This window comes from Halichoeres trimaculatus, unplaced genomic scaffold (genome assembly GCF_033239565.1).
Source record: "Halichoeres trimaculatus isolate MK-OKI-2021-1 unplaced genomic scaffold, fHalTri1.1 fHalTri1_scaffold_18, whole genome shotgun sequence".
Classification (NCBI taxonomy): Eukaryota; Metazoa; Chordata; class Actinopteri; order Labriformes; family Labridae; genus Halichoeres; species Halichoeres trimaculatus.
Window position 1 is genome coordinate 31,235,001 of NW_027437196.1, and position 20,632 is coordinate 31,255,632.

At 40.6% G+C, this 20,632-nt stretch overlaps 1 protein-coding gene across 1 annotated transcript in view; it reads right to left on the bottom strand.

Moving 5' to 3' along the window:
- The window catches only part of LOC141807266 (uncharacterized), a 156,538-nt gene that overhangs the window by 86,739 nt on the left and 49,167 nt on the right, over positions 1-20,632 (bottom strand). The window contains exons 12-15 of the mRNA XM_074693145.1: positions 16,352-16,396; positions 16,202-16,252; positions 7,963-8,016; positions 3,263-3,316 (exon numbers count right to left, since the gene is read on the bottom strand). Of these exons, the coding sequence (XP_074549246.1) occupies positions 3,263-3,316; positions 7,963-8,016; positions 16,202-16,252; positions 16,352-16,396 (204 nt within the window). The remainder of the gene's footprint in view (positions 1-3,262; positions 3,317-7,962; positions 8,017-16,201; positions 16,253-16,351; positions 16,397-20,632) is intronic.

Genomic DNA, 20,632 nt, shown 5'->3' on the forward strand with positions numbered 1-20,632 from the left:
TAATTTAAAAACACGGTAACAGTCACATTTACAAAAAAAAAGGAAAAAAGGAATACAGGCTGTATGTTAGTATTCATTATTGACACAAACTCTACTCGTACATCCTTTGTTTGTATACTCTATATTTCATTCTTTGTTTTAAGAATATAGCATATGACCTTTATAGGATTATTGCTGTTACAGACTTTCTTATCAGGGCTATATGTATGTTTATGCTTCCTCTCTGCACTATATTGAGGAAACACTCCATAAACTTTCACTGCTATGCAGATGACACTCAGCTTTACTTGTCAATGAAGCCTGAAGAAACCAACTGCTTATCTAAACTTGGAGCATGCCTCGGAGACGTAAGGTCCTGGATGAGCAGAAACTTCTTACTGCTGAACTCAGAGAAGACTGAAGTCATTGTTCTTGGACCTAAACATCTCAGAGAAGCTTTCTTGAACAACATCACCACCTCGGGCGACATCAGCTTGGCTTCCAGCACCACTGTCAGGAACCTGGGAGTTCTTTTGGATCAGGACCTGTCCTTTAACTCTCACATCCAACAGGTCTCAAGGACGGCTTTTTTTTCATCTTCGTAATATCAAGAGAATCAGGCTGAGAAACTAGTCCATACTTTTGTGAATTCTAGGCTGGACTATTGTGACTCTCTTTTATCCAGCTGTCCTAATAAGTCTATTAGGACTCTTCAGCTGGTTCAGAGCCCTGCAGCTCGGGTACTGACTTGGACTTGGAGGCAAGAACACATCTCTCCAGTGTTAGTGTCTCTACACTGGTTACCTATAAAAAAATCTAGGATAGAGTTTAAAATTCTTCTTCTGACTTACAAAGCGCTTAATGGCATCGGGCCATCCTATCTGAAAGACTTAATTGTTCAGTATTATCTGTCTAGGTCATTGCGTTCTCAACATGAAGGTCTGCTCGTTGTACCTAGGGTCTCTAAAAGTAGTATGGGAGGTCGAGCCTTTAGTTATCAGGCTCCTCTTATTTGGAATAACTTACCGGTTGAGGTCCAGAGAGCAGACACGGTCTCAACCTTTAAGAGCAGACTTAAAACTTTCCTTTTTGATAAGCTTACTGTTAGAGCTGGATCAGGTCTGAACTAGCTCCTAGTCATGCTGCTATAGGTTTAGACTGCCGGGGGTAACTGACACACAGGGCTCCTGTTTCCCTGTCTATCTGTCTGTCTAACTGCTAGTCTTAAGGTCCTGTTAAAGTTACTGACCATACACCTCTCTGGGAGACTCTGAGTTTGTCTTGTAGGTTCCTGGGGATCCGTGAAGTGGACGGTCTGCTGCTGTGCTCCTGTCAGACTCCAGCTGCTAAGGCTTTGGATTGTTGCTGGGAATGGCCTGCTGGTTTGTCCTTAACTGTTGACTTCAGACTATGTCTGTGTCTGCGTGTGTGTCTCTCTCCCTATCTGCATGTGTGTGTGTGTGTGTGTGTGTGTGTGTGTGTGTGTGTGTGTGTGTGTGTGTGTGTGTGTGTGCATGTGTGTGTGTGTGTGCATGTGTGTGTGAATGTGTGTGTGTGTGAATGTGCGTGTGTGTGTGTGTGCGTGTGTGTGTGTGTGCGTGTGTGTGTGTGTGTGTGTGTGTGTGTGTGTGTGTGTGTGTGTGTTTGTACCCCCCCTTCTCTCTATACTTCTCTCCCACTCTCTCCTCTATCTGTCTCTCTAACCCCAACACAGTCTCCTCAGATGTCTGTCTAACAAGAGTCTGGTTCTGTCCAAGGTTTCTGCCCATTAAAGGGAAATTTTTCCTTGCCATTGTAACTTGCTTGATGTTGGGTTTCTGCTAATATTTTTTTTTTTAACATTTACAGGTCTAGACCTGTAAATGTTTTGTTAAGTGTTTTGAGATAACGATTGTTATGATTAGGTGCTGTACAAATAAAGATTGATTAATTGATTGATTAACACTCTTTCATTTTTTCAATATTTGTAATGCTGCATGGGTCAAGCCACATGCTATATTCTTATAACGAAGAATGTAAAGCAGAATATGCAAATGAAGGATGTTTTCATAACGAAAAATAGCATACAGCCATTATTTTTATTATTATCATTTTTTTTATAATTATTATAATTATTATTATTTATTTGTGTTGTTGTTGTTGTTGTTAAATCTTACTGTGGATTTTAAATGATTTATATTAAGTAATGCATTTGGGTTTTTCCACTAGCTCTGAGGGACTTGTATATATATATATATATATATATATATATATATATATATATATATATATATATATATATATATATATATATATATATATATATGACCAGAAGAGTTGTTTGGTTGAACCTGATTATGTACAGACAATGTTACCTCTTTTCTAAAAAAAAAAAAAAAAAAAAAATGTCATACAGTACATTCAGTCTGAGTTTGTGTTTTGTCGGTTTCTTTATTCTGTTGAATAGATATCTGAATTCTGTATTTTAAGGTGCTGCTGGTCTTCAATACTATTTATAACTGCTTTTGTATTTCATGCTTTACAGCTGATAACTTCAATTTTTACCACTACTTTACTACTGGTTAACTAATGCTAAATTAACATTAAGTAGAATGAAGTTTAACCAGCATGGGTGTTGCCTCGAGGATACATGTGTTAAAATTTACAACAAGGGTCCATAAAGCATTCTGGAAATGGTTAGTTATGGTCAGGTAATGCTTATTAGGCACTCCTCTACATTCATTGAGGTTTATGTAAGGTTACTGATGTTAAAGGATAACTAAATACATAACATAACTTTTATTAATGCTTAATTATGTATTAACTCTAAACAGTTGACATTAACTACTTGTTAATGTTCAAATAATATGTTAATTAATGTTAGGTAACACATTATAATACAAAAAAAGGTAGAATTAATGTTTGATAATGCATTCACTAATGTTTATTAAAGTACCCTTATTGTAAAGTGTTACTTTTGTTTTTAAATGGATGTGAATTTTCCACACCTCCTGCACACTCACAGGAGCTCAACCAGTATATCAGAGGGGGCTGGCGGAACAAAAAATTACCATTGGCATACAGGCATGCAGTTCACATATAAAAATCCAGTAAGTATTCAGGAGTTAAATGGATATGTGAAGGCATTATTACTCAAGAGCTATAGCCTAGCAGTTTCTTGAAAGTCAGACAGAGGCATGGAACTGAGAAAACAGAGGAGGAAGATGCAGTGCTGGAAATCATAAGAGACAGAGGTTCAAGAAAACACTGTAACATCTCGTCAAAAATCCATTTCAACACTCACCTTCTGACCTGGAGGACCAAAAGGACCAGAAACCCCTGGATCTCCACACTTCCCCTGAAGGGAACACACACCATATTAGTCTCATCATGCCTCTGTAGATCTCCTGAATCTTAACACCAATTTAGAACATGAATCTCAGAGCTTTAATTCATCTGTCACTAAAACCAACACAAAAAGTCTAAGAGGGCATTTCAGAGTAGCTGCTGTTTGCATTTATGTAGGTGCAGCACAGCATGCAAAAAAGAGGACTGGCTGAAAGGAATATAAATCACAGCATGTGGTGATTAATCATTATCCTCTCAGCCAGTCCCATTACCATTCTCTTCCCTGTTGAAAAGCAGAGCAACCACAAAAGGTAAGGTGGTGTGTAACGAAAGTGGTGTGTAACGAAAATAGCTCCACGTATGTAGAAAAAAGAAAGAAAGAGTTTGAAAGCAGGAAACATGCAGGCTCAGAAGGTAAATGCAGACGCTGTAATTTTATAACTGTTTTGCAGATATTCAAGAGTTGTCTACAAAAAGTTGATGTTGAATTAGTGACACAGCTGTAAAACAAATCAGGGGAACAAGTAGTTGTAAAAAGTATTAGCTGATTCTACACAGGACCCTGGTAATGCTAAAATTTGTATTCAAGCAGATAAAAGTGTTGGGAGTTTTACTTCAGGGGTTCATATATATTTTTGGTCTTATTTTATTTTGGTTTAATTGAGAAGCACCCTTTAATTATTTCATTTATTTATCCTTTATTCTAGCAGGGACGACCCACTCAGACTGAGGTTTCTTTTACAGGAGTGCCCTGCAGCAAACAAAGCAATCCAACACAAAGCGTTCAGATATTTTCACTTTTTAAAACAAATGCAGGAATATCCATCCATTTTCTTAACCTTATCCTGTTCAGTGGCTGGAGCCTATCCCAGCTGTCATTGGGGGAGTGGTGGTACACCCTGGTCGCCAGCCAATCGCAGGACTGGCACAGGGACACAACCATTCACACACAGACACACCTAGGGACAATATAGAGTGGTCAATTAACCTGATAAGCATGATTATGGACTGTGGGAGGAAGCCAGTGTAAAGAACCCATGCTTGCACTAGAACATGCAAACTCCACACAGAAAGGCCCACCAGCAAAGCTGGGAATCGAACCAGTGACCTTCTTGCTGTGAAGCTGCAGCGCTACCCGTCACACCACCGTGCAGCCCACTGCAGGGATATTTAGATCTAAATGTTGAAGAAGTCCACATCCAGATTCTGTCAAACAATGTGCATTAGAAACTGTAGGACGTTCAGGGATATTCAACAACCAGAAATGTTGTTTCTTGTGCTAATAAAACACAGAGAAACCAGCGCTGTATCCCAATTATTTGATTTGAATCTTATCATTAATTTGATCATATGCTCTGGGACAGCACGTCAGTGACAGCCAGAGACAGACTCCAAATCATATTTAGGCTCTGTGGTTTTTGCCCCTTTGGGTTATGGAGCTGTCTAAATATTTGACTGTAGTATGTTTTCCTAGACTAGACTATTTGGAGCCTGTTTACCAATGACACAAGGGTATAAAGTGAGTCTCCTTCCATCTTGTGTCTATCCAAAGTGCTGCTAAAACCCTCATCTAGAATGATCATCACTGTCTGAATCATTTTGAGCAGAAAATGTTCAGAAATTGCTGCAGAGACTGCTTAAAAATACTACCATCTGAATTTAAAGAGATGCTGATTGTCTGAATATAAACACAGACTTCCTCTATAATTACAAATGATCAGAGGTCCCCAGGTGAAACTAATCCCCTGTGAATAGCTCTAAAGAGGTAAGGCTGGCTGACTCACTGTAAAACTAATTCAGCTCCCGGTACAAATAAAATAACTCTAAATCTTAAGCCATGTCTTCTTTACATTTTCTGTGATGCCCCTGAGTAAAATGGTTTTAATTGTGTGTACAGTTAATTCCAGATACAGTCACTGTTCAGGCTACTGTATATTTATTCTCAGTTATACTCGAGTGCTAAATGATGATCATGTTTACATTAATATCCAACAGTGATACTTGACTCTCTGAAGTCTTTTTAAAATAATGAATTAGGACAAATCTGAAAACTAAGTGTAAATTGTAATTTACTCTTGTAATGTGTTGTTACTCTGACGCAGATGTTGGTTATGCATGATTTGATCAAGGTGAATTGTGTGTAATTGTGTTGTGTGTTGTGTTTTATCTGTGATTATCTGCCATCTACGAAACAAAGAGACTGCTGCAGAGGTTTAATCAGCTGAAAGGGAAGTTTCCATTCCAGTGTAAACCCAGCAGTTCATTAAAGGTCCCATATTATGCAAAAATCATTTTATTAAGTCTTTTAGTGAAATTTGTGGGTCTTTGGCTTTCCTCCCAGCCCACAAAATGTGATATTTAATGACAAAACCTGTACTTAGTAGTGCTTGTGAATATAAAATCCTGATCTCAAACGAGCTGTTTGGAATTTTCAGGGTTTGCCGACGTCAGCAAGTCCCTTATTTGAATATTCAGGAGCAAGTCTGACCTAATTGGTCCACCGTAGCAGATACCCCCAAACCCCCTCCCCGCCCACTCCTCTCCCCGCATCTGGAGAGAAATCTCTCCAGCAACGGGGAGAGGAGTGTGGCTGTTTTTGGCTGTAAACAACCACATAGTTCCATGCACAAGCTTCCCATCTCAGAAGAAGACAAGACTAAAGCCTGGCTCACTCTACAGGATTTTGAAAATCTTAAAAGATTCTGAAATCGGGTTGTATCTCACACATAAGGAGAATCTTCACAGATCATCTTCTCTTAAATCTTAAGCACACTCTAACAACAAGATTTGAAAATACTGACCACCGCACACTACAGGATTTCACCAAGATTATTTGACCAGAGAGAGTGATGCACCACATGTGCTCAGTTGTTTGATCTGAGGTTTTTTAGCACACGCAGAGGGACAGAGGTGAAACTGTTGCTGTATCAGTCAATAATGGCATGATCTCACACCCATCATTGATAAAACAACAGTTTGCTAATGTATGAAAATGGCGTGGTTATGTGTTATTTTTAAAGACATTATTGAACTGGCTCGAGAGGGCCAGTGGAGCGCACAGTCAGCTGAGCCTTTCAGTTGCACTTTGAGCCTGCGTTTGTCTGTTGTCCAGTCTCTTGTAAGGGGTCTCTCTCTCTCTCTTGGCTGTTGTCATCCTCAGAGAGAATAAATGTTGTAATCATCCAGACAAATATGAAACAAGTTTGAAAATTATCAGGGCGGCTCCGACGAGTCTGTGAGACGATCGTGGGGCTAAAGATTCATCTGTCAACCGCTCACACTGGAAGATAATCTTGGCCGAACGTCGGGGCGTTCATTTATGAGGGAAATGTGCCAGCTACACTCAGTAAAACTGTGCATGTGTGTGCTCGTCACTTCACGGCTGACTGCTTTTCCAACTTTGGACAGTACAACAGAGGGCTAGCCAATAGACTGGTCCTGAATCCCGGTGCATTACCAACCATCCACCAACAAACCTGGGACCCTGGAAATGTGAGTATGTTAAATGCTGTGTGCTGTGGAGCAGATGTAAGAGCTTTTCCTCAGTTCCCCTCGTCTCAGTGTTAGCTTCAGGATGCGCTCAAGCTGCGGTTAGCCTGTTGTTTCAGCATATAATGTTACAGTACATGAGCTTCTCTTTTTTCTAAACATTGTGCACTTGGAGCTTGTGGCGCCGCTCTCAGTGATGCTGAAGAGCGGGGTGGTATCAGCGGTGTCTATGAAGGTCATGCCCACTAAATCAGAGCGTTCTGAACAGAGGGGCTATGAGAGCCTGGAAACAATACTGCTGTGCTTGATTTATTGGCTTTTTGGACCAAAACATGTTACTACCATTTCATGAAGACATCAATGATCCATATTAAACTGCAGACAAGGAGCATAATATGGGACCTTTAAGGCCAATTCACTAGTTAAGGTTTATAACAACAGGTGGTTGTTCAAGTCATGGTTTAATCTCTTTCTTTTTGTGCAGAGAGACAGGTCGAATCACTGGACCACTGAAGACCAGCCCGCTCCTCTGCTCATTCTCAGCACAATGTCAAAGAGCCAATTTTCACCTTGATATCTTGAAGCTCTCATCTTACACTCTCCTTAATCTTTGTGTTGCGCTGCGCATACAATTTCCAAAGGGATGAGGAAAGCGCAGTTCAAGGACGGGGAATGATGAACATGTACTCTACTCTGGTCTGTGTGAGTGTGAAGAGACAATCCTTCAATTCGCAGGGTTCTGATCCCTCTTGTTGCCTATGGAGGCTGAAAATGAGGATCTCATTGTGTCTTCGGCTTTGATTTTCATCCCTGTATCCTTGAATATATCTCTTCAAATTTAAATCATTTCACAATCATTCAATGTCCAAACAGTGGAGTTGACTTTCCTCCTAAAAAACCCTCAGAAAACACCGCAGAGCCTCACTGTACAGAAATATCTTTCAGTCCAAGTATGCCCTTTGCAGCATGGCAACCCTCACACATTCTGAAACACCTATAATTTGATTGCAAACAAGTTTCCTCCCTCTCAAGCCAAATGATTTTTCTTCACAGGAACATGAAGAGAGGGGGGAGGGTACAACATTAAACCAAGCTGAGAATAGCCCAGCAGCTGGGGAGCAGCAGGCCATTAGCATAATAACCAATTATAATGCTCAGCACACAGACCTTGGGACCATCTCGACCGATCTCTCCAGGTGGCCCTCGGGGTCCCTGGATTCCCTGGATGGAGAAAGAGAAATATTAAAGAAGAGATGTAGAAGGAGGAAGGGATGAGATAGGATGAGAACAAAAGGTAGAATGAGAGAGAGAAAAGATGAAATGAAAGGGACAGGCACAGGGCTTTGGGCTGAATGTGACAGTGTGTGACGGCTTAGTCAGGAGTTACTGAGGGAAATATGAGAGGGTTCAGCCCCCACACACACATGTTCTATCACCACTGAATGTGTGAACAACAGCAGATTCTTAATTTGAACAAAAACAAACCTGTGGTCTACACACACAGATAGCCACTGTTCACTTCAAACACTGTCTCAGACAAAACGTTCAAAGTTTATCTGGTATGAAACACTTGAGGGCCTTTAGGAGCTCTGACACCTAATACTATTCATGTCATGGGTTCTACTGTAATACCCATGATAGCTGGAGAGGCTAATAATGGCAAGCAAAAACTGTCATAACTCTTTGGTTATGCAGATGTGTTATGGTTTCAAAGAGTCAAAGTGCCACCCTCCGTATAGCATGTACACCTAGTATCTCTGTCAGTGCGTCTACATAAACACTGGTTCAACACTGAGTAAGATCCAAAGCTCAACAGGTGAGTACTCAAGGATACAAGTGTTGCATCAACAGTCACTATTTTTGTGCTATATTTTTCATGTTTACCCTTATGCCGCGGCCACACCGGATGAGAATTAGTGAATTGAAATGCGCCGCGCGTGTGCCCGAGGCTGGGCTATTTTGACAAGCTGAGGGGCTGACGCGAGTCACTGCGCAGGCAGAGTAGAGAGTCCGCTCATTCAGAGACAGAAAGCCAAAAAGAGCATCTGAGAAACAACAAGCTGTGGTTTCAAAAGAGTGACAGGAGAGTGTTTGAAAGCCTTGGAGATCACAATCAAGGCCTGCTGCCTCTCCCTGGTAATCCACCTCCTCTGGCCCTGCCTGGCTGTTCCCTGCAACCTCATCCTCGACCCCCTGACCCATGTTCCTGGAGGTCTCCCCGGGGATAATAAAGGGATCTAGGAAAGAGAGGACTGCAGAGAACTTCCAACTTTTCTTTGGCTCTGCCCCTGCCCCGCTCCTTTTTTCCTGCTCCTTCCTCCTCTCTTTCAGGTAGGTGTCCCTGAGGCTCTTCCATCTTTCACGACAAAACTCCACTTAGAAAAACACAGTTAGATTCAGTGATGACCCAGGTAGGCAAATCCAGCAGGAAACAAATATTTACAGAACTTACCTTCAAAACCTGTCTCCTCAGCAACTTTCACCCAAGCCTGCTCCTTTTTTTTCCCCGTCTCTGTAGAGTACACACGTTGTATCCTATAACTCTGGATGAAGATACACCGCACAGATTGTTTTGTCCTCCATCTTTCAGCAGGGTGGGAGCCAGTGCAGGTGGCGGGAGCGTCACACGTCATCAAATCAATAGCTCCAGGGGGGTATGTCATCACTGATTGGCTGCCGCGGCGAAAGTTCAATACTATCAACTTAAGCGTAGAGGCGTTTGACGCCATGAACGCACCACACCAAATGCCGTCAACATGCCGTCGGGCGAAACTTTGTCCTTGCATTGGCTTTGTATGTAATCTCGACACAAGTTCGAGTCCGCTGTGGCCGTAGCATTAGGGTTCCTCTTCCCCACAGATTTTCACCTTAGGAGCTCTCTGAAGGCTAAAGACGCTTTGTGAATAACGTTTATCACACCGCAGGAAAATTCTAAGAAAAATCTTAGAATCTGAGGAATTCTAAGATTTTTCTAAGAATGACATCACCAAGACCTACTTTTAGCCTTAGGATGCTTTGTGAATACGGGCCCTGGTTAAGTGTTGATCCACTTCCTAGTTCGTACCTGGACTTTTATTTGTGATAAGTGTGGATTTCCAGAATATGTAAAAAAAAAAAAGATAAATAAATAAAATAAAAATACCAGAGAAAAAAAAAGGTATCATTTTTATTGTTTAAGTTTTTTCAGAGCTAAAATCAGGTGGCCGAGACCCGATGCAAACAAAAGTATCTGCAAACAATAAAGAAACACTGCAAACAAAAATAAAAACTGCTGCAAACAATAGAGAGGCTGCAAACAAAAAAAAAATGCTGCTGCAAATAAAAGTACCTGCGAACAATCAAAAGCGCTGCAAAAAAATAAATAAATAAATAATGCCCCTGCAAATAAAAGTACCTTCAAACAATAAAAAGCACTGCAAAAAATAAAAAATAAATAGGCACGCTGCAACTGCAGTGGATTACCAGGGACTATATTTGCCGACACACCGGCGTTTCCTAAGAGGAAAAGTTGGCGAAGAAGAAGAAAATGACAGGTGGAAATTGTTTAACTACAAAGAAAATAAGTGAATTGCATCAAAAAAGTAATGCCAGTGTTTAATGTCAATGTGTGTACTTTCTAATGTGTTGTTTGGTTAGGCCGTGTAGCCCCAGGTTTGACGTCGAACTGGGGGATGCCGGTGTACTGTTAGATTCGGCTAACACAGGGGGAACAGTGTTCTGCTGCAGTAAGACCACTAAAAAGAGGAGAACCGAGTTCGGTAACATTAATCGAATATGCAGCAAAACACCGTTACATGCACCACTGCAAACTCTCACTCCAGGGCAGACTTTACTCTACACAAACTCAGCTAACAGGTACAGAGAGCCTGCAACAAAAACACATTCGGGTGGAAACAACTCTGTACCTCAATCTGCCGTTACGGTACTTTCTTAAAAGTCCCCGGCCACCTCACACAGCTCCAACTTCACATTCATCCAATATCTATTGTTACCCACGCCTTGGATTATTTTTGGCGTGCTTATGAAACATAAAAACAATAACAACGCTGGCAGTAATAAGTCGTGGCAGCAGTAACACTCAGCATCTTGATGTCCAGTGTCTGTGGATGTCTCCTCTGTATTCCTTTCAGTCGCCATCTGTAGCAGCTCTGTGTACTCCGGTTCATGCAGGTATCCTTTTTTTTTATCCAAAGTGAATGAAACTTCATTGTCGCTGTCATAGTCACTCATTTTGAATTTCCTATGCTGCCTCACAATCCTTAGAGTACAAACAAAAGAATTACGATACTTGATCAAACTTACATGAGGCTACAACCGGCGCTCGAAGCATAGCTTGTTTACATTCCCTACAGCTGAAAGGAGGAGGGGGGGCGGAGCGCACTAGCGCTGCGCGGAAGGACACATGACCAGTTAGTTAGGTCCAGTTATATATCTGAAGACTTAATGCACTTAAAAAATATTTTATGTAGCGTACTCTTAAACTGTCGTATTACTTTTTGATTTGAGTTCTTGTAGGCAGAGAAAATAGCCTTTGAATTTGGTACCGTCTGTCCCTGTTAGCGTCTATTTCCTCGTCACCATCGATTACAGTTTGTGTCTTACTGAGGGAGAGGAGACAACTTTCTACTGTATCTAATGTCCTTAGTGGTCACATAGAGCTCATACAGCCCCACTTGAAACAAAAAAAAGAACTATCCCTTTAACTGTATTTGGAGGTACCATACTGTCTGGACTATGTCACTTCGTAGTATAATCATACATTTTTTTAAAGTTGTATCAATCAAAAGAAAAAAATGCGTCATGAAGACGAAAACAGCAGATAGGCTATAAGTCACACTGGACCACAAGTTTCATTTATTTGTTTACAGTATTTCCAGAGTGAACTCTTTACATATAACTGTGATAAATGTGTGTACATTAGGAGGTTTAAATATTGTTCCTACAGCTCCTCGTATCTGTAACCAGTTTCTCTTCTCTGCGTGAGCTTCTCGAGGCCCACGCTCTTCCTCCCCTCCTCTCCCCTGCTCTAGGTGAGTGTTGCTGGTGAGATCGGTGCAGTGTGAGCTTAAATGAGCTCCATCCGATGAACGTCCTCACTTTTAAAAAGTTACAGGAGTTTTGGCGCTACTTTGTGACCTAAACCCCGGAATCTGTTTACAATAGAGAGGAAAAAAAATGTGAGTGAAGTTTTAAATCATGTTATCAGGAGCTAAACACTGGGAGCTGTCAGGCTGTCCAAGACGGAGGCTCAAGACGAGCACGTCCAGTGCACAAACACTGTGTGCAGGCAGTGCCCATGGGAGTTGTAGTGCTGTAGTCTCATACTGCAATGGGTTTAGTATTTCAGATGCCGTTTCAGAAAACTACGATTAAATGATTCAACCCACCAAAGTGGCTGGTAGGAGTTACAATGTTACCAGCCACAGCTGGAATTCAGTGTAAGCTAGCGTCTTTCTCTCTCATCTACGAGGCAGGGCTCAGTGAGGGAGGAGCTGCATGCACTCCGTATGCGCTCTGTGTGTATGTTTTGATGCCAGCACATGTCTAACCAGGGAAAGATGTTGAGTAGGGGAGATTGGGGACAGTTGCAACAAGGGACGGTTGCAACAAGCCTTATTTCTCTAATCAGAAACATGCTAGAGTGATGGCACTCACACTGCACATGCTCAGTTAGACCCTGTACCCACCAAGAAGAGAGAGGCCATACTGAGCATCTGGTCCTGCTTCTATCAAGTAAAGTTGTTTTGGAGGTATGAAAGTAGCTTTTTTCATTAGCTGTTTTTTGTCATACTGTACTGACCTTATGTATGAATGAATCCAAACCTATCTAGTTTGAATCACTGTTTGTTGACTATTAAACAACATGGTGAGCATGTGTCAATGTCAATGTAGCTAGCTAGCACATGGTGTTTTGTCATGACTGGTACCATGGGGACAGTTGCAACTGTTGCAACTGTCCCCATGCTATTAGGTTAGTCATATTAGAAAAGACCACACAACCATATTTTTTAAGATTTTTAGTTCAAAATAGGCAAAATTAATATATTTTATTGCTCATGATGAACAGAACAGGCAATCATATGGAGAAACTAACACTAATGATAAAGAGAATAATTTCCCAAATAACTTGTTAAGCAAAAATTAGCACTTAGTATGTTGTATGTTGTATGTGTCATATAAACTTGTCATAGAGTGAATGAATCATCTTAATAGAGAAATTGTATTCTGATTATTTTCAGTATGCAAAGAGTGAGGAAGAGAGTCACTAACAGAGGGATTCCCCTCAGTATTTTGGAACAAGCCTGAGATATTATTGCAGTTGAGGGCAAATCAGCGAGGGCAGTGGCCAAGGCCTTTGACATATGCCACACCACATTGTTCAGGTTCCACAAGAAAAAAAAGAATCTTGCAAGCACGGCATCAAAAAATAATGTTGCAAGTTATACCATTCTTTTTGTCCCAAAATGCAATATTGAGTTTTTATAGCTTCAGTAATATCTGCACAGTGACTCAAGGTAGGCCTGTGTTTAAAACAAAACAAAACAAATTAAATACCTTAAAGCTGTACAGAAAAGAAAATTGAATTTGAGCCCACTCTGGGTCATAACATTAGTATTTGTCCTATTTAGACTGGACTAGATTTAGACTAGCTGCGGTGTTTCTTTTATTTGAAGTGGCGTTTCTTTTTTAATTTGTAACAGTGTTTTTTTTTGTTTGTTTGCAGCACTTTTTATTGTATGCAGGTACTTTTATTTGCAGCGGCATTTGTTTGTTTGTTTGCAGCGTCTCTTTATTGTTTGCAGGTACTTTTATTGTTGTTATTATTTGGTTGCCTGGACACAGGGGCTGTCTGCTCCCTCCTCCTCCTCCTTTTGTGTGTGTGTGTGTGTATGTGTGTGTGTGTGTGTGTGTGTGTGTGTGTGTGTGTGTGTGTGTGTGTGTGTGTGTGTGATTCATGATAATGTTCAGTCAGGGAAATATAGAAAGTATGTTCTGTTTAATCCAATTTATCTTCACAGCTTCTCATGATGTTAATAAGCCCAAATGTAAATCCTCCTAACATTACTATCCCCTCTCTCTATCTAGCTGCACTGTCTCTATTTCACCACAAGAGGGCAGCAGAGCTGTAAAAACGTAACGTACCCCCCTATGATCACCATGGAGGATTTGTACCCTCTGTTGGCTTCTTTAATTGTATCTGACTGAGTGTGATGGAGGTACCCTTTCTGTGTCTGTAACTTAGTCTCACACACACACACGCACACCCACACACACACACACACACACACACACACACACACACACACACACACACACACACACACTCCTCAGACTTTCATTCTAAATTAGCAACCACTCACCATCTTAATGGCACTGCATATATTCAAAAAAAAAAAAAAAAAAAAAAAAAAATCAGCATGGGGTGTATTTTCGAATAACATGTAAAACATATTGCTTCAACTAGAATTATTTTATGTTTAGTGGTTCAATATGTACTGATTTTTTGAATGAACATGATTTTATCATGCCACCTTTATTCCATTAAAACAAACCAGGTAAAGTCAACTAATGTTGACTGACTGTGTTGTTTCAACATTATTAAATTACCTTCATTTAGCAAGACCTAAATTTGTTAAACCAACTAATTGTAAATATTGTTGTGTGAACAAAGAAATAACTTGTTAAGTGAAAAAAAGAAAAAACTTGTTGAGTAAACAAATAAATAACTTGTTGAAACCAAGTGGCGGCTGCTGGTCAGTCAAGGGGAGGAAGCTAATTTTATTCCGGCCTACTTCATAAATTTGTTTATTTATTTAAACATAAATTTTACCTTCCATGCCAGCTTGCTAGCAGCTGGAGCGTGGGACATAAGACTATGACAGGCTGTAAGTGTGAGTGACGGGGGAGAAGCTCCACAGCTGTAGCTGTAGCTGCTTATTGGTGAAAAGAGAGAGAATCTTTAAACACAATGCTCGTTGTCTTTACAAAAGGTAAACTCGCTGGGGATCGATAAAGCCTCCAGACCAGTCCAGAACAACTGAATGTAGAGCTCAGAAGATGCTCCGGTGGAGGGTTATACTTCAAGATCGCTGACTGGCTCATTTCACTGTCAATCAAAAAGGGATTCGGCCTCAGACAGATCATCCAATCATCATACAGAAAGCCCAGCGTCCAGGCCAGCCCACTGTCTGATAGACCCCCAGAGACGCTGAGCATCCGATGGACAGGACAAAGCCCAGGGTTTATCCAATGACCGTCCAGTTTCCACACTACGCTTCCCCGCTGAAGTCAGAAGACGCCCAGCGTCCAACTGTGTTAAAGCCCTGAGACGCTGCAGGGATCATTGAAAAGGAGGTAGAGCCAGTTACCTGTGATAGGTAGCTGATTCTGAACAAAAGTTGAAGGAATTCTAGCGCATATTTTGTCAAAAAAAAAAAAATGTACACACAGCAGTATGTATCACCACTTTTTTTCGGGGACATTTAAGGGGAGGCTGAGCTTCCCTTGCAGTCTTAGAGCAATCGCCACTGATGCAAACTCAGCCTTATAGGTTTGGGTAGGAATCCTATGTGCAGCACCTCTCCAGAGCAGGAGGCTACATTTGCCCTTTTCATCAGAGAGCAGAGCCAGAGGATAACCTGGACAATGTGGGCATCATCTTTTGTTTACAATTAGTAGTTTTAACAAACTACGGTCTTGCTAAATGAAAGCAATACAATCATGTAGACACAACACAGTCAACATTAGTTATGGTAAATGGACTTGAGCTTATATAGTGCTTTTCTAGTCATGGACTACTCAAAGCTGCTTTACACCACAGGTCACACTTACCCATCCACACCCATTCGCGCTCACATTGGATCCATCAGTATGTGAAACTGATGGATCCAATTCTTACTATGTTAGCTATCCATCAGTATGTCTAACACATATGTCTATGTCTAATTCAGTCATGCCCTTTCATACCCATTCACACCACTGGGAGCAACTTGGGGTTAAGTGTCTTGCCCAAGGACACATCGCCATGCGTCGACAAGAGCTGGGCTTGAACCTGCAACCTTCCGATCACGGACCAAGCATATTCTCCGACTGCGCCACTGACACCTCAATGTTGACTTATAGTTGACTATATAGTTGAATAGTTGACTTAACTTGTTTTGTTTTAAGTCAACATAGGTGTTATGATAAAATCATGTACATTCAACATTTTCTTCTTTCTTTTTTTTTATTTTATGAATGTGTGTGTGTGTGTGTGTGTGTGTGTGTGTGTGTGTGTGTGTGTGTGCGCGCGCGCGTGTGTGTGCGTGTCTGTCTGTCTGTGTGGGTGTGTGTCTGAATGTCCACAACGTAAATGAATATGTCGGATGTTGACTTTAGAGGGATCATTTCAACATGCTTGTCTTACATGCCCGTTTATTCCAGAAGGTCCCTGAGGCCCAGGCAACCCTCTCTCTCCCTGGAAAAAGAATCAATGACAAAGTTACTTTAAAAACCTAATGAGGGTGATTTAAAGACACCAATAACTCTGACAGGTTAGTCTGAGGTCAGATGTTACCTGTGGTCCCTGTGGCCCTGCCTCACCAGGAAGCCCCCGAACACCCTACAAGAAACACAAAGAAGATCGCAAAGATAACTACAAAACCTCTCAGCCTGTTCAACTCACTTAACGCTGTAAGTGAAGACTGATACATTTAAAGCTGCAACTCAAGAAAGTTGGACCATGCGCTCATAACATGATTGTGAATAAGTAACCAAGCTCTCTATTCCAAAGAATTAAGTTTGCATCAGCTCCAACTGCTTCAAATCCCACCTTCCTTTTAAATCTGTGGACTCCACCTGTTCTGAAGAGTTATTTTATAAATGTCCATGCTACTCTGAAATCCTCTAGGACACCAAATCATAAAAAAGACCTGTCTTACAAGTGCTTTCCAAAAAAGTTTTTCTTATGAGACCATTGATACCTATTCCCTTTAATGCTTGTTATACTAAACATGGGGCCAAATCAATGCAGCAAAGTGTTAAGGAAAAAAAAAGGTGTTGAAAGAGGTGAAACAGAGCTGAGAATGTGGGATGGAGAAAAAGAAGAAGCAGACAAAAAAGATTAAAGTAGCAGAAGAAGAAATAGTTTGGGTAGTAATACTTGTGGATAAAATTGTATAAATAGTGGAGCACCTAATGTAAGTTAAAAGAGGAAGTTATTTTACTATAAGTAACTGAAGTACTGATGAGAGTATTAGAGCATGTAAAAGTTATTGTGTGTGTGTGTGTGGGGGGGGGGGGGTTCTGTTGGAAACAGAGGATGAACAAGCGAGTCTGAGGCCTCTTTACACGACAACTTTCATCTGAAAACGCTAAAACCCAGTGAAAACTCAGGCCACAGGCCTATAGGTAGTGCTATAACTGTCTTGTCCAGAAGCAGCTTTTGTGGGTTCTCCACCGAAGTAGAGTTGAGCCGGTCATCTGGTGTATTCACTGCTGTGGTTAAATTTGACTATTCAAAGTATTCTTTTTTTAACAGCAAATAATTCTCTGACAAATATTCTTCCAGACAGACCAAGAGCAAATGGCAAATGTTACATTGTTGTTGTGGGTTGAAGTCCCAGTGGATCAGCAGCTTGTAAAATACTCAGACCAAAGGAGTTTCTAATTGATCAAGAAAAAGTCTCCCTTCTAGATCCTAATCCACGCTTTAAAATGTGATTATCAGATATGCTTATTAGCTTGCTGATCAGGCTGCACAGGACCAGATTGATTTACTGCATGATAACGTCTCTATGACAACACCACGCCAGCTGATGAAGTTTAGTAGAGAGAAGAGAGATCTGTGTTTTTCACTGTTGAAAACGATTTCTGTGATTAGTTTTGTAGTGATGGTGGACACTGGAGCCTAACTGTCAGACAGATAAAGGACAGAAGAGCAGAATAACGATAAACAGGAGACAGATAAAGGACAGAAGAGCAGAATAACGATAAACAGGAGACAGACAGAGCTAAAGGCTAACACAGGCTAAGCATTGTATCCAGTAGAAAGTTGTCTTGAAATAAAGAACATTTGTCCCAAAACAAACACATCTGTTGTTTAAAGTCATGTCTTGGTGACAGTGTGTGTGAGACTCAGGGCCAAATGGTGGCTAGGCAGTAAGATCCTCCTAGCAGCGTCTTTGAAGAGAGAGCTAACTGAAAGAAGAGGGTTTTTGTTTTTTTTTCGACCAGGGGTTGGATGTTGATGGGGCTCATACGCCTTTACAATTTTATTTGAAAGGAGTATGTCCGAAACAACTACCCCATATATCTGATTCTTATTTCTGGTGAACCTCTCATAGAAAGGAAACCATGAGTGACAAAAATGCAAGAACAGAAAAATTCTTGTTCCATTTTTTTTATTTTAATTCAACTGTTATTCATGACTGTTAGTCCATGAGCCAGACCACCAATCACAATTGAATGGGTGGGCCATTTCTACATGCTATTTTCTTGTTCCTATGTATGTCCACATTATTTATTGGAATGATAGCCTTTGTAGACTGGTAGCTAAGTGATGGTTATCATGCGTTGAATACTTAGATTCTTTATAGCTGAAACCTGAGAACTGTGTATGGTACATGTTTGGCAATATGGGGCTTGGTGACTTTTGTGAACCACTCAAGCTGCCTAAATCAACCCAATATGTTCTAAACATGTGACAGAACTTGGAAAAAATGTATTCTTGGTTTCTCAGATCACGTATGTGGCAATTATAACCCTTTGTCTTGAAATTATGAATAGACGGAAATAAGAATTTAATTTTTCTTCTATGTATCTATTCACATCAGAGACACTAGGTAAGATTGGCATTTTTTTAGGCACCAGATTTGAAATCTCAAAGGACTTAGCTTTCATTAGGTACCAGACTTATGCGTGTAGGTCTTATAATTTTTGGAGATATACTCATTTGAATATGTGCATGTTGTTTAGGCAGGATATCCATAGAATATAATCAGTTCATAATAATCCCATGTCTGATGCACGTTTCTGAATTTGATGAAAATTACAATATACTTACAACATACTAACGAAACACGTCTGGAACATTTTTACTTTTGAAGCAATACTTGGAACAAAGAACAGTATACAGTATATTAGATAAAACAAATGACGATTCAAACATGTATTATTCAAACAACTATTGACTATCAAGCTCACTCCTCACTTTCAGAGTCAGTCAGGTTTGCATCCGTGATCAAGATTTTATGGTCATCCTCTTGGGATGACCTCGCTGGCTCAAGATGACAGGATTGACAGTGCTAGCTAGCTAACATTAACAACATGACTAAGCAGTTATATATATGTTATATATTAGCATTGGCTAATTAATGAAGAAAAGAGGTTTATAAAGAATTTGCACTCACCTTAAGCATTTGCTAAATGTCACTTTGTCATCAAGTAAAGGAACAGATTCACCAAAGTCATCTGCTAACGTTATTTTCTGCTTACACAACCAGCGAAGAAACAATGAGTGAAATTCTTACACACAGAGGGGGTGAGTGAATAATTTGTATCAAGATTTCTATCGCAAAAATGGGCAGTCTTTTTATTGCATATTTTTTTGCCAGTAGTATATGGAATTAGATTTGTGTCAAAAAGAATCAAACAAAAAAAAATTAAGTCACATTTTTTTTATTTTATTTTTTACAAATTTGAGATATAATCCTAATTGCAATGAAGATATTTGTGTAATTGTGATAATAATTAGACTTTTATTTTTCTCATCATTAGTTATTTTGTTAACAGTTCTGTCTTTTTTTTCTCACTGATCAGACTTTTGTTCCCAATGAGCTTTTTTGTTTGTGCTGCCTGACTGTTTGATTGCAATTTTTTGGCACAAACCTTTTGAGTGGGTGGGCTTTGTGTGGAATGCGTTCTCATTGGCTGGACAGTTTTTGAGTGACACCCCTTGCCCAGAATGTTGTTCTGTGTGGCTGAATTCTGAATTCTTGATGAATCCTATTCAATTAGACTGATGAATTGCATCGTGACATTAGGAAGAAAGGTGGCCACAGCAGTAACTATTCTTCACAAGTAGCCGAGAACAAATGCCTATTGTACGTTATCCAACGCCCCGTTTATTCGCTAATAGGTTACAGCCTTCCCAGCAGACAGAATGACACTATATCTGAATTCTAGATTAAATCCACCGGATTGAAGCTCTGAGACAGGTGTTGTGACTGCTACCCCTACCAGGATTCCTACCCCCTTCGCGGAGGTGCGCCTGCGCTGGGTGATGAATGCGGTGAATACAACAAATTGGGACCCATCTACGCTCACAAACCAGGGTGACGGACGCATATTGAGTTATAGCATTAATATGGAGTATGTGAGGAAAAAAACACTTGAGTGTAGGACACAGACTGGGCTTAATATAAGGGGGGTCAAAATTCTGGCAGGCCAAGCCTGCTAGGAAACCTACCCCTTAGCTTACTCTTGAAAGAACAGAGGGAAGTTTTTCAATCACCTCCTGAGTTATTAGGCATCAATGTGGAGTATCTGAGAAATAAAACACTTTGGTGTAGGACACAGACTGGGCTTATATGAGGGGGGTAGAATTCATGGCAGTCCGAGCCAATATTCACATGAGAAATCATTAAATCCATATTTTGTATTCATCTGTAGAAACTAGTGAGTGTAAGCGCGCTCCAAAGTTACTTTTATGGTGCAGACGCGCTTCTGTGGGAGCGCTGGCGAGCCCTATTAAATCCATATAATGCTTTAATTCCATACGCGTCTGTCACTGTGGTTTGTGAGCATAGATGGGTCCTAATTCGTTGTATTTGCCGCATTCATCACCCAGCGCAGGCGC